The sequence below is a fragment of the Quercus robur genome, chromosome 10 (genome assembly GCF_932294415.1).
Source record: "Quercus robur chromosome 10, dhQueRobu3.1, whole genome shotgun sequence".
NCBI lineage: Eukaryota > Viridiplantae > Streptophyta > Magnoliopsida > Fagales > Fagaceae > Quercus > Quercus robur.
Window position 1 is genome coordinate 28,233,496 of NC_065543.1, and position 14,982 is coordinate 28,248,477.

At 32.3% G+C, this 14,982-nt stretch overlaps 1 protein-coding gene across 2 annotated transcripts; it reads left to right on the forward strand.

Moving 5' to 3' along the window:
• Positions 1-2,077: 2,077 nt before the first annotated feature.
• Positions 2,078-14,755, forward strand: LOC126701899 (mitogen-activated protein kinase kinase 9-like). Of its 2 annotated transcripts, XM_050400334.1 has the most exons (2): positions 2,078-2,210; positions 13,685-14,755. In XM_050400334.1, exons 1-2 carry the CDS (start codon positions 2,095-2,097, stop codon positions 14,526-14,528), a joined length of 960 nt encoding a protein of 319 aa, XP_050256291.1. In that variant the 5' UTR covers positions 2,078-2,094; the 3' UTR covers positions 14,529-14,755. The 2 variants fall into 2 exon arrangements, with proteins under 2 accessions (XP_050256291.1, XP_050256290.1); XM_050400333.1 differs by lacking the exon at positions 2,078-2,210 and having other exon boundaries at positions 13,477-14,755.
• The last annotated feature ends 227 nt before the right edge of the window (positions 14,756-14,982 follow it).

Genomic DNA, 14,982 nt, shown 5'->3' on the forward strand with positions numbered 1-14,982 from the left:
ATTGTGATAGCTTTTGTTTATAAAATTGGTGTTATTCCGGGAAAAAAAAGGGTAAGATTAACCGCACCAACTTCACATACATGCTCTGTTCTAATTTAGTTGAACATGTTCCAGCCATTCCATCATCATCCACAAGTACCAAACCTTTAAAAATAACGACCAACTTGCTACGTGGGCTCTGTTTCCTCTTACGTTCACCTTGAAAACTAAGCGGAAATATTTTATTATATTCTGAATTAATTATTCTCCAAAATCTGAACTGATTTATCCCTTTAATTTTTTTTTATTTAAATTGTCTTTTTCAATAAACAAAAGATTAACCATCAGTTAGGATAATTACCTAAAAAAGATTAAACATATTATTTTCAGCTACAGTACTTTTCAGATGGTAAATCATAAATTCATAATGCAGAGAAGCTAACTTTTTCCTACATGATATGAATGATGGGTTTGTTTGATTGTTTGTTTTTTTTAAACCTTATTCTCTTTTTATTTTTTATTTTTAAGGTATAAATTTAATTACTTTTCTTGATTCTTTTTGTTTTAGAAGCTAGAAAACAATAAATAAAATGCAAAATGAATAATGTCAATATAAATCCACACGGTTATTGTAATTATCATGTATTTTTACACAATTTTACATAAATTGATATGAGTAAATTTTGGTTTTGAGTAGGTTAGAATATGATACTTTTTCTATTATACACACACTTATAGAGTAGTCAAATGAAAATAAGATGACTTAAAAAAAATATAAAAAATAAAAAACCCGAAGATCAGATGACCTATCTTTCTATGATTATTGTGATAGCTTTTGTTTATAAAGTTGGTGTAATTCCGGGAAAAAAAAAGGTAAGATTAGCTGCACCGAATTCACATACATGCTCTGTTCTAATTTAGTTGAACATGTTCCAACAAGTCCATCATCATCCACAAGTACCAAACCTTTAAAAATAACGATCAACTTGCTACGTGGGCTCTATTTCCTCTTACGTTCACCTTGAAAACTAAGCGGAAATATTTTATTATATTCTGAATTACTTATTCTCCAAAATCTGATCTGATTTATCCCTTTAATTGTTTTTTAAAAAAATTGTCTTTTTAAATAAAAAAAAAGTAATAACAAATATAAAAAAGAGTGGCAGCAGCCTTTAAGCCATAGTCTATTTAGTCACATGCAAATAAACAAAAACATAGTTTACTCCCCTAAAAAAAAAAAAAAAAAGGGGTGACACCATACCCATAACCATAATCAATGCCATCTTTCAATGAATCTTCTAATAATGTGGACCCCATTTCCCCCCTATCCTTCCACCATCCTTCTAAAATCTGTACTTTCACTAGTCCACTCCCACTATCCCACGTGCTTTTTTCTCGCTCCTATATATCTCTAACAACAACCATTCCATCCATCCCCCATTCTTATACGCCACTCACTCTCTCCCAATCCATCTAGCCATCCATATATCCCCCAATCCATCAATCTCCCTGCTTTGAATCAAGGATATCAATACCGTACCAGAGGCCATACCGGTTTGGCCACGGGTACGATATATTTCGAATACCAGTTAATACCAGTATACCGTTTCGGGTTTACCGCTATTTTTTATATTTATAAATATATATATATATATATATGTATGTGTATATATATATATATGTATGTATGTATATGTCTGTGTATATATATATTATAATAAACATAAAAGTTTACCATAAAACATTTTCTCAATTCAGAACTAATTATTCATGGTTTTAGACTTTAGTATCAATTAAAAGGGAAAAAAATAAAATAGAAAGCTTAAAAGTTACCATTACATGCTAAGAAAACAAATAATACTAATAAGTTAATGCAAATAAGTTACCATTCTGTCCTAACAAAAATTCAAAAATTACAAAACTTTAAAAAAAAAAAAAAAAAAAAAAAAACTTTTTTCTGTACCGATCGGTATTGCCCGAAATTGGCCGGTATGGCCGGTATTTTTTCCGGTACAAAACAGAGGGGTCGAGTGTACCGGATTGCTGGCCGGTACAGTATATTCCGGTCGTACCGGACGGTGCGGTACGGAATCGACAACCTTGCTTTGAATTTCCATGGCACTAGTTAGAGAGCGCCGCCAACTCAACCTCCGCCTCCCAATCCCAGAACGCTCCGACCACCGCCCTCGCTTCCCTTTACCTCTCCCACCCACCACAACCACAACCAACACCTCCACTGCCACTTCAATCACATCCTCCGACTTGGAAAAAGCTCAAATCAAGTCCTAAGATTCTCAAATCTTTTCACTTATGTTGTTAACCCTTGACTGTAGATATCAATTGAATTGACTTAGAACTCTATTTTTTTGTGACTCAGACCTAGCTTTCATGGCCACAATCATGGAAAGCATTTACGATATATCATATATTAACTAGATTGTTGTTATCTAAAAAAAAAAAAAAAAAACTAGATTATTTGAACTCTTTGTGGTTGGAATCTACTTAGGAAACAATACCCTTGCTTAGGTAGATCTTTTTATTGTTTCTAAAAAAAAAGGGTAGATCTTTTTATTATGGAGTATCTGATTCTTGATGGGCAGCGCTTGTTTATTGCCTAAAATGGGCCGAGGATGCCCAAGGAGAAAGAAATGGGCCAAAGGAACTCACAAGTAATGTAATGGGACAAGAAAGCCCAAAGTAGCATAAGTATAAACCCAATGACCATACTGGGTCATTGTAACCAATTGAGAGAAAAGTATACAGTAGGCTCGAAAGAGGCCCAACAAGCATGGATCAAATAGCGCTATAGCAGGAATAACAGAATGCTATGGAAGGAATACTAGCAAGCCAACGGAAGGAGCAAATAGTGGGCTAAAAGGTAGAAAAGCCCACAATTGAGAAAGGTCTAGCCCTTGGAGGATGCAAGCCATAAAGAATGGAGGATCAAAAAACAGTTCACGCCATAAGATGTCAAGAATGAGCGGCAGAACATGCAGGCGAACCTCCAGTCCATGGCAAATGCATGAGCAGCAGTTAAGCTTTGGACATACATGGAAGTGGAGCACGCACAAGGCCCAAGCACCACCAACCTGTACCCAGCCAAAACAAGAGTCGTGGGTCATGGGTCGAAGGTAAGAAAGGGTATGGTCTGACGGTGAAGAGAAGTGAAAGCCTATTCTGGGGTTCCCACTCAAACTCTTTTAGGGGAAATGTCATGTTGGGATGACAAACTACCCAAAAGAGGGAAATATGAGGTGGAATCACTAGATGCATGCCATAAAGGATAGCAAGAGAGACTAACCACACTGTGGTGGATAAGAATGTCATGGTGAACAAGCAAACAAAACAGTTTTCTTTGTCTGGTAATGGGGAGTGGCACAGTTAGCATAGGTAAGTGGTGGTGGCTGAGCAGCTAACAAACCAGTGGATGGTCGAGAAGAACACTTAAATCTAGACAAAAGTAGTTAGAGAGTAAAATGGTAAAAACTAGTCACATCAGGCAATATATAAAGGGCCCTTGTCATGAACAATCTTATCACTGCAACAGTAGTAACCACTAAGAGAGAATTACAGCACTACCATCACCATAACACTACACAAGTAAGCACTAAGAAAGAAAGAAAATAGTGGGAAAGAATTAAAGTAACAAAACGGAGAAAAAAGAAAAAGAGAATCAGGAAGAGAAATAGAGAGTGTGGAATGGCAGGTATGCACCAATCGGCTAATCTCTTCTCTCCCTCTAAAAGCCTACCCTCTATTGGGGATAAAGGATTCGCTTGGGGCATAAGCCATTCAGGCCCGTTCCCTCAAAATGGATAATTTCTATAGCAGGATCCTCCTACGAGGTTACCCACGTTGAGGAAGTGGTTCCCTCCTTAGTATTAGTTCTGTAACGCAACTGAACACAGCAAACTAACCTTTTCCTTCTTTGATTTCGTTACTTATCGTTATTAATTCCTTTCCTCTCTTTGCAATTTCACTTACAATGTGTTCCTTGTTGCTATATCGTTCTTTTCCTTATTTTAATTTAGGACACCTTATTTGTTTTGCCTGGTAGTAAGCACATCTCTTTTATTATTGTTTTATTATATTTATTTTCCATAACTCTTTTGCAATAGTTTCATTTCATCTAATAGCAAATGTGTGGTATTTATTATTGTCCCATTGTATTTGTCTGCCATGACTCTTTTGTAGCAGTTTCACCTACCACGGGCATGTGACCAAAGTTTCAGCAAAAAAGGGGCATAGTTTGTGCATAAGCCAGATCAAGGTGAGTTGCAATTGGACCAACCCACCACAACAGCTTTTCAGGGTTTTCATTTTCTATGAATACGAATACATTTGTATATTTGTAAAAATTGTGAAAACAAAAAGTTAATTTTTTTTAGTGATAAGATGTGTGTGAGCGAGAAAAGTTACTTTAAAAATAATAATAATAATAATAATGACCAAACTTAGGTATGATGTATTTTATATCTAAATTATGTATTCAAAATAATTTACCAAACACTATCAAATATGAAAATAAATGTTTTTTTTTATATATTTAAATCCAAGATTTGAATTTAGAATAAAGAAAATGAAAAGCGAATACACCATTTTTTGAAACCAAATAGGCCCTTAAGTTACCATTAGATATGACCATTTTTTTTTTTTTTAATAACAACCATTAGATATGACAAAGATAATATGATTGGTGACCTTTCTATTTACATAAAGTGGTCAAAAATTTTGAAAATATAGCGGCGTTTTCCCGCAAAATTGTTTTATAAATCCCCATACCAAGTTCAAGGGGCCCTATAGTGGCGTTTTTAATCCTTATAGTGACGTTTTAAAGCCCTATAGCGGCGTTTTGGAACTCGACTTCCCTAAAATCGAGTTCCATGCTTTTTTTTTTTTTTTTTTTATTCGGCATAACTCGATTTTCTACGAATCGAGTATTTCATTGAAACTCGATTTTAAGGTAATCGAGTATCGAAATAGGGGCATATCCCTATATAGTTTCGAAATAGGGGTATATTGCTAAATTTTTTAAAAATTAAGGGCAAAAGGCTAGAATCTCCTGTGAGTAGGAGCAGCCTCTAATAATTAGTTCCTTGGCTCCTGCATTGTGTATGATTGATTTTTTTTTTTTTTTAATCTGCAAATTTATTAAATCAAACAGAGGATCTCCAATAATGCGATCAGCCTGGCTAGCATTCAAGATAAACTTTCCGGGTTTCATGTTTATTATTATAACAAAGGCCATGTAATAAAGCGTAGTTAGGATAATTATTAATAAATTATTTTAAGAATGTTTTGACATCACTTTTATGAAAGATAAAAAAAAATTATAAAATATTAATTATTTTTTTTATAAATAATTTTTAAAAATAATTTCTAAATTAATGTCTTTAAGGTATTCATTAACTTTTCTTGAATAACAAAACTAGCTTTTAACCCTAATAGCAAGTTTGACAGCAATATGAGCTGCAAAATTTAACTATCTCCTAATCCAATTAAAATTACAATAAGAGAGTTTTTCAGTTTTCCTAAGTTGAAGTGAATCACAAATAATAGTGCTAATTAATGAACTAGTTAACTGAGTCTCCCATTTTCTATTAAGACCATCAACGCAGACAATAGCATCACATTCTATGAAAATAACCTGCATGGAGTTTGTGTGATGGATTGTTACTACTTGCTGGTGATGCTGATATTGATAATTATGTCAACTAAAGATGACAGTTGCAAATACTGAAGTTTTCGTGTATATTTTTCCAACACAAGTTATCTCACAGCGACACACATAACGCATAGCTTAGAAAAAGAATAGGTTGATAGATACTTTTATCGAATTTTAGTGGCAGTTCGGGTTTGGCATATGCAAACACTTTCAACTTTACTAACAAGACAACTGCAGCCTACAGGTGACCATGTGGACCAAAGCTTACGTCTCTATGAGTCTAAACTAATTTTGAAATTCATAGTTAACTAGTTATACAACACAATTTGAAATGAAATTAGGAAGGCAGTGCGAACCAACGGTTTCAAATCTTTGATACAAAAACAAACAAAACAAGACAAAAAAAACTTTAATACAAATAAAATATCATACAATTAATTATAATAATATTCAGACTTTCCTACGAAGCTTGACGCAGCTGTCCTTTTAGTCTGATTGTTGCTTTCACTCACCCAAGTGCAGACGTCATTGCCTAGATTAATTGCCAGACCGACGACGCTATCTATGGACTATGATTTATTAGTTGCTTTCGTAGATTTCCGTCCATTAAAGCCGGTTTATTATTATTGTTTAACCTATAATTTTTAATATTTAAATAATATTATACGTATTTTTATATATTCTTTTATTTATATATATTTTTAAAAGATACAAATAACGTTATTAGAAATATCTTATCAAATAGCCTTAAAACACTAAGATTCATTTGTATCAACTTGTGGAATTATTTTTTAATCTCTTTTACTATAAGAACTTATTTTTTCTATATTATATACTTTTTAAAATATCTCACATTAAATTATCTATTTTACTGCTTCTCAAAAAAAATCCATTTTACATCACATTTTATTAAAATAATTTTATTTTTTATTTTTTAATTATTTCTATTTTTCCACACACAACAATCACTATTTACTCTCTTCATTTATCATCAGGACATATAAAGAAATGGTGAAAAATTAAATGTAAAATGAATAGTGTCAATATAAATTTATATGATTAATGTGACATACTTGTAAATTTACACAATTATACAATAACTAATGTGACTAGTTTAATTATAGCTTAAACGCACAGGCTCGTAGAATATTCCAATTTTTATTATATTTTATTTTTGTGATAGATGTTGATAAGTGTTACTAATTTTTAATGGTCGTCCATCAGACAGATGAACGATCTCATAATGCCATTGAATGCAAGTGACAAGTGACAACAAAGGAGTAACGCCTGGACTCCAATGAATGAATAACCATTGAATATGATAAAAGACTAATAATTATGACAAACGTCTCTCAACTCATAAATGTGAATATTCATTCATACAAAGAACACATGGGCAATAAAACCCACATAACAGGAAAAGAAAATGTACACAATCATATACTTACAACTATTAGCCATTTCTTACTCTTTGATTTATTAAAGTAAGTGAATCCTTTCACCACAATCTAACTTAATCATCGGAGAGTTTTTGGCCAACACTACACCGATGTTCTTTCCTTTTGTCCACTTATTGTCTTTCTTTTTAGACTGATTCATGAAACAACTTTGTCATCTTCTATCCGTATAAACGAGAGTACAACTATGATTGTCTGTATCATTAGATATAGTGGGTAAAAATTTTTGGTAATGGGGAATCACAGTTAAGATTCCACTCAAGCAAATTTGTTAGTGAGATCAACACAAGAGAGGAGTATCAAGAGCAAACTATCTCAAGGGGACGACCAAAAGAGGAGTTCCTGCAAAAAGAGCAAGAAGTGCAAAACTTTCTAGTTACATCAATCATGCAAAATTTGGAAACTTCTTATCAACCAAAGAAGTTTATCAAAGCACTCCGAAGATAAAGTAAGTTATAAGAATTTGTATTCTTAGCAAGAATATATTTTAATGTTCTAAAGTTTTAAAATAACAATCCATATGACAAAGCCCTATGACGCACTTTCTCTTCCCTTAATAGGAATTGATTTAATTAATGACAACTACTACATTTATAACAAATTTACAATAAATTTTAGGTAGCAAGTTATTACTGGTTTTAATTTAAACTTACAGTTGAAATTATTTTTTTGTCCACCAGTAATAGCAAATAACAACCTGTCACATAGTATATGTTGAATTGCCTATTACCTATTTTCTTCAATTTTTTTTCTTATAAACTTTTTATCATTTTCTATTTTTTGTTATGTTATATAACCGGGTAAACCTACAATTCACCAAATCATTTTTAACTGGTCCAATTTTTAAAACCTTGGTGTAAACTACATAAAAGTTACACCACTATATTTTGAACAATTTATAGACAATGTAGATTCTAATTTCCAATTATCTTGATATTTGATGAGCATGGCAAGTACAAGAACAATGTATAATCCAATGACGGATGGGACGAAATACTTATCCAAAAAAGAACAAAGTTAGACTAGAAGAAAACATATTAAAATTTTGCATATGATCAAGGCAAATATTTTACAATATGTCCTTAAGATATTTTTTTTCTATACTCTTACAGTGGTACTTTAAGCCCCTGGAATCCTGGATGTTTACCTCCAAGGAAACAACGATCTTCTTCAACACAGAGAAGAAGTACTGTAATCTATGTGCCTAGCAAACTAGAGTTGTGTATTTTCTCTCTTTAAATTACTCATATGCACCCAAAAAAACACACAAAAAAAAAAAAAAAAAAAAAAAAGAGAAGAGAGAGACTAAATTCATGATGGACAAAAGATTTTATAAGAAATCTCGCAAGGTTCAGATTAGATGGAACCATTCAAACCATTCAAGATGAATAGTGACACTATTCCAAATAAAGGCCAAAATGGCCCAATACCATGTTTTTTTGAAATTTTTCGCAACAGAGCACTGTTTCGGAAATAATTTGGGATCTACCACTTTTTGTGGTACTCGAGCTTGGTGAGCTCGAGTACCATCTTTTCATTGGTCAACATCTTCTCAAAAAAAAAAAAGTTGCCCGAAAACGTCACTATAGGGCTTAAAAACGCCACTATAGGGCCCCTTGAACCTGGTATGGGGACTTATAAAAAAATTTTGCAGTAAAACGCCGCTATAGGGCCCCTTAACCCGGTAAAAAACTTTTGCAGGAAAACGCCGCTATAGGGCCCGAAAACGTCACTATAGGGCTTAAAAACGCCACTATAGGGCTCCTTGAATATGGGGCGACGGTGGAATGGAAAAAAGTGGTACTCGAGCTCACCAAGATCGAGTACCACAAAAAGTGGTAGATCCCAAATTATTTCCGAAACAGTACTCTGTTGCTAAAAATTTCAAAAAAACATGGTATTGGGCCATTTTGGCCCCAAATAAATAAGTAAACATTAATATTGGACCAATATTAACCTAACCCCACACACAGTCCGCCCAACCTAACAGTGAGTATGATGATAATATATATGTGTGTGTAACTGCGGTTGTTTTTATAACCATGCATGGTTTTTATTTTATAGGAGCGTCTGTGTGTGTTTGGGGGTTCTCAATTTCTAATAACCTTGATATTTTGACTAGCATAGGAAAAACATATAACATGTTTTTGCCATGTAACTCTTTATAAATACATTAAAATTATTATATAAAAAAATATATTTAAATTATTTACATAATTTACTTTAGGTGAATTTGTGATCAAATTTTCGTCAAATTTAAAATAATACTTTAATTAAAATTATTTAACTAGAATATTCAAGAAATTTGATAGATTTTTATTATTTATTTTAAATAATATTATGTTTCATAATCTTTTGCTTTGAAAAAAATTCAGTTTTACATGATAATATTTTTGCCATCTATTTTAAGCTAATTTTTCTTTTATTTTATTGAACTTTAGTGATATTATTGAAAATTTTCTCTTAAGTCTTATACCTTTTTTTTATTATTAACCCTTCCATATCACGACTGAGGTTTTGGTTTTGCTATTGTTTGGAAAATAATATATTATCTTTCTTTTCATTTAAGCTATATTAATTTGTGAGTTTTAGTTAGCTCAACTGGTAAAGTCTTTGATGGTTAAGTAAGAAATCTAGGGTTTAATTCTCATTTACACAAAAAACTGGTTGGTGTTTTGGTTTGATAATAAAGAACTCGTTCATAAGAAGAGAACGTTATAGATTGAAACTTTATATATATAATAAAAAAAAATAAAAAAAAGCTACATAAAGTTGGATGGACAAAATTTAGTTATAAAATTGGTTATAGTCTAAAATTGCAACTTTACTCAATATCTTTTTATTGATGGTGAATTTTGAAAAATCCACAATTGGATTACATCTTTTTCTTATATCTTCCATACTTGCAAAATTTCTAAAAAAAAATTAAAGACCAATAACTATATCATCAATAAATTGTTTTAAATTCAAGTTTTTGTAGTTTAAAATTATGCATAATATATAGACTTATAGATTATATAGTAAATAATATCCGATTGACACAAAATTTGGCATGTGTATTAAGAGCATATAGAACATACAATTCAGTAGTTAATTTTCAAAATATGTAATAATATTTATTTTATTGAGTAAAGTTATAGTCTTAGGCTACAACCAGTTTTGTAACTAAACTTTGTCCAATTTGTACCACGAATATAAACATGAGTACGTGGAACAAGTTTTTGGAGTAGTTTGTACCAAAAGGAAAAAGAAGAATGTTTCCTGCAAGTATTAAATTCAGCAACAAATATTCTTAGTAGTACCCAAAAAAAAAAAAAAAAAAAAAAAAACTTTAATCCAGTTATGCTCTTAATTTAATTCTAGCAAATGTAATTTATTTATTCATCTGGCTAGCAATGGAAAATCCTTTTCATTAATCGTTATGCGACAACGACATCAACCAATATTCGGCCCCCTATAGATATACATATGTTTATTCTATTTAAATGGCTTCTCCGGTAAGTTCAATGTATCCAATCGACAATCACATCAATATTTAATGTACCCACCAATAAAACAAGCCAAATTGATGCCCCAACTTGGATTTCCAAACTTAGCAATTTTCATTATCGTTCGGCTAGCAAAATCATTTCTTTCTCATTTCAAATTTTTTTGTCACAATTATCACAATTATTGCGATTTTAAATGTACCAATTAGTGTTATTTTGTTGCTCTAAATCACTGTCAAGGATCGTAATCTTAATTTTTAACTTTGTCTCACGCATGCCGTCTTGGAATCTTTAATCTTTATTCGTCATATGGCTCCCACATGCACATAGCCAACTTCTATCAATTTTGAGCAGTGCTTGGCCTTTATAGAAACGTTTAACATGAAAGAAGAGGCGTGCTTGGCATTTCGCATTCAATTTTGGCTCTACTCTGTAATCAACTGTCTTTCAGCAAATCGATTGCTTATTTTTTAATTCATCATTATAGAGTAATTTTGACAAAAAGAAGAAAATAATAACGGTGCTATATGAACTAGTGGCGAAGTCAGGAATTTATTTTTGGAGGGCATATATAATTTTTTTATTTTTGTGTATGAAATGTAAAATAGTAATATACAATATTTTATAACTCAATTTTTTTCCTTTTTATTTGTTGAGATAATTGTTAAAATACCTACTTGTTCATTTTAAAGATAATAAATATTTAATTATTGTAATTTGTTGACACATATATTTATAGATTGTATTTTATTTAAATGAAAATTATATTTATTTTTAGAGTTTCTTAAATATGTATGTATATTATTAGGTATAAGTGCCAAAATGATAAAATTATTTCAAAATTATCAAATTATTTAAGATATTTCAAAAAAAAAAATCAAAAATTTTGGGGGACCCTAGCCCCACTTGGTCATCAAGTGGCTCCGCCAGGCATATCTAACCATCAGTTAGGATAATTACCTAAAAAAGATTAAACATATTATTTTCAGCTACAGTACTTTTCAGATGGTAAATCATAAATTCGTAATGCAGAGAAGCTATAACTTTTTCTTACATGATATGAATGATGGGTTTCTGTTTGATTGTTTGTTTTTTTTAAACCTTATTCTCTTTCTTTCTTTTTCTTTTTTTTTTCTTTTTTTTAGTGTCAATTTTATTACTTTTCTTGATTCTTTTAATTCTTTTTTTTTTCTTTCATTTCTTGGATTACGTAAAAAAGAATAAAAAAATTAAATATAAAATAAATAGTGTTAATATAAATTCACTCTATTATTGTAATTATTATGTATTTTTATACAACTTTACATAAATTGATGAGTAAATTTTGATTTTGATTTGATTAAAATATGATATATTTTTTTATTATACACGTACTTATAAAGTGGTCTAAGAAAGATCAGATGATTTATAAAAAGTAAATAAAAAAAACCCGAAGATCAGATGACCTATCTTTAGATAACCTGTCTTTCTATGATTATTGTGATAGCTTTTGTTTATAAAATTGGTGTTATTCCGGAAAAAAAAAAAGGATAAGATTAACTGCACCAACTTCACATACATGCTCTGTTGTAATTTAGTTGAACATGTTCCAACAGGTCCGTCATCATCCACAAGTACCAAACCTTTAAAAATAACGACCAACTTGCTACGTGGGCTCTATTTCCTCTTACGTTCACCTTGAAAACTAAGCGGAAATATTTTATTATATTCTGAATTAATTATTCTCCAAAATTTGAACTGATTTATCCCTTTAATTTTTTTTTTTAAATTGTCTTTTTCAATAAACAAAAGATTAACCATCAGTTAGGATAATTACCTAAAAAAGATTAAACATACTATTTTCAGCTACAGTACTTTTCAGATGGTAAATCATAAATTCATAATGCAGAGAAGCTAACTTTTTCTTACATGATATGAATGATGGGTTTGTTTGTTTGTTTGTTTTTTTAAAACTTTATTCTCTTTTTATTTTTTTTTTATTTTTAAGGTATCAATTTAATTACTTTTCTTGATTCTTTTTTTTAGAAGCTAGAAAATAATAAATAAAATACAAAATGAATAATGTCAATATAAATCCACACGGTTATTGTAATTATCATGTTTTTTTACACAATTTTACATAAATTTATATGAGTAAATTTTGGTTTTGATTAGGTTAAAATATGATACTTTTTTTTATTATACACGCACTTATAGAATAATCTAAGGAAGATAAGATGACTTAAAAAAAATAAAATAAAAAACCCGAAGATCAGAATACCTATCTTTCTATGATTATTGTGATAGCTTTTGTTTATAAAATTGGTGTTATTCCGGGGAAAAAAAAAAAAGGTAAGATTAGCTGCACCAACTTCACATACATGCTCTGTTGTAATTTAGTTGAACATGTTCCAACAAGTCCATCATCATCCACAAGTACCAAACCTTTCAAAATAACGACCAACTTGCAACGTCGGCTCTATTTCCTCTTACGTTCACCTTGAAAACTAAGCGGAAATATTTTATTATATTCTGAATTAATTATTCTCCAAAATCTGAACTGATTTATCCCTTTAATTTTTGTTTTTTTTAAATTGTCTTTTTCAATTAAAAAAAAAAGTAATAACAAATATAAAAAAGAGTGGCGGCTGCCTTTAAGCCATAGTCTATTTAGTCACATGCAAATAAACAAAAACATAGTTTACTCCCAAAAAAAAAAAAAAAAAAAAAAAAAAAAGAAAGGTGACACCATACCCATAACCATAATCAATGCCATCTTACAATGAATCTTCTAATAATGTGGACCCCATTTCCCCCCTATCCTTCCACCTTCCTTCTAAAATCTATACTATCACAAGTCCACTCCCTCTATCCCACGTGCTTTTTTCTCGCTCTTATATATCATATCTCTAACAACAACCACTCCATCCATCCCCCATTCTCATACGCCACTCACTCTCTCCCAATCCATCTACCCATCCATCTGAATTTCCAATGGCACTAGTTAGAGAGCGCCGCCAACTCAACCTCCGCCTCCCAATCCCAGAACGCTCCGACCACCGCCCTCGCTTCCCTTTACCTCTCCCACCCACCACTACCACTACCACAACCAACACCTCCGCCGCCACGTCAGCCGCTTCAATCACATCCTCCGACTTGGAAAAACTCCAAGTTCTAGGCCACGGCAATGGTGGCACGGTCTACAAAGTCCGTCACAAACGCACCAGCACTGTTTACGCTCTCAAAGTCGTCCACAGCGACTCCGACCCCACTCTCCGCCGCCAGGTCTTCAGAGAAATGGAAATCCTCCGCCGCACCGACTCCCCCCACGTCGTCCGCTGCCACGGGATCTTCGAGAAGCCGTCGGGTGACATATGTATTTTGATGGAGTACATGGATTTAGGCACGCTAGACTCGCTGCTCAAAACCCACGGGACCTTCTCTGAACCCAAGCTCGCTGACGTGGCGCGTCAGGTTCTCAACGGCCTTAACTACCTCCACGGACACAAGATCATCCACCGTGACCTTAAGCCTTCGAACCTGCTGGTCAACGATAAAATGGAAGTGAAAATCGCCGACTTCGGTGTCAGCAAAATCATGTGCCGTACGTTGGACGCGTGTAACTCCTACGTTGGCACGTGCGCGTACATGAGTCCCGAACGGTTCGACCCGGACACCTACGGCGGAAACTACAATGGGTACGCTGGCGATATATGGAGTTTGGGGCTAACTTTGTTGGAGCTGTATATGGGTCATTTTCCATTTCTGCCTCCGGGTCAAAGACCCGACTGGGCGACCCTGATGTGCGCGATTTGTTTCGGAGAGCCGCCGAGCTTGCCGGAACAAGCCTCCGAAGAGTTTCGGAGTTTTATTGAATGTTGTTTGCAGAAGGAGTCTAATAAGAGGTGGACGGTGGCTCAGCTTTTGGCCCACCCGTTTGTGTGTAAAGATCCGAGATAATAGAGTTCAATGATGGTTCAGGGTCGGGCTTTCAGATCTGACCATTTTGGGCTCTAGTATTTTTTTTTTGAGTTCTGTAATTTGTATATATAATCCGGATCCGAAGAATTTCCTTGTTTTTTTCAACCGTTACCTAGTTGTACATTCTTTTTCACTCTTTTGATTTTAGCTCCTGTAAGTTCAAGCAGCAAAAGACTGCTTTGAAATTGAATGAAGGACATTTTACACTTTTGATTAGCAATAAGCCAATAAGTGGTGATAACCTCTATGAAAATTAGAATTAGAATTAATCACAGATTTATCTTAGCAGATCAGGAATCACTTGAGCTCATTTTTTTTTTTAAATCAACTTAATTGAAAGTTTGCAGCTATGAGATACAAAATAATTAATTAATTATATATAATAAAAAATTAAAAAATTAAAAAATTAAAAAATTAAAAAAAAAAAAAAAAA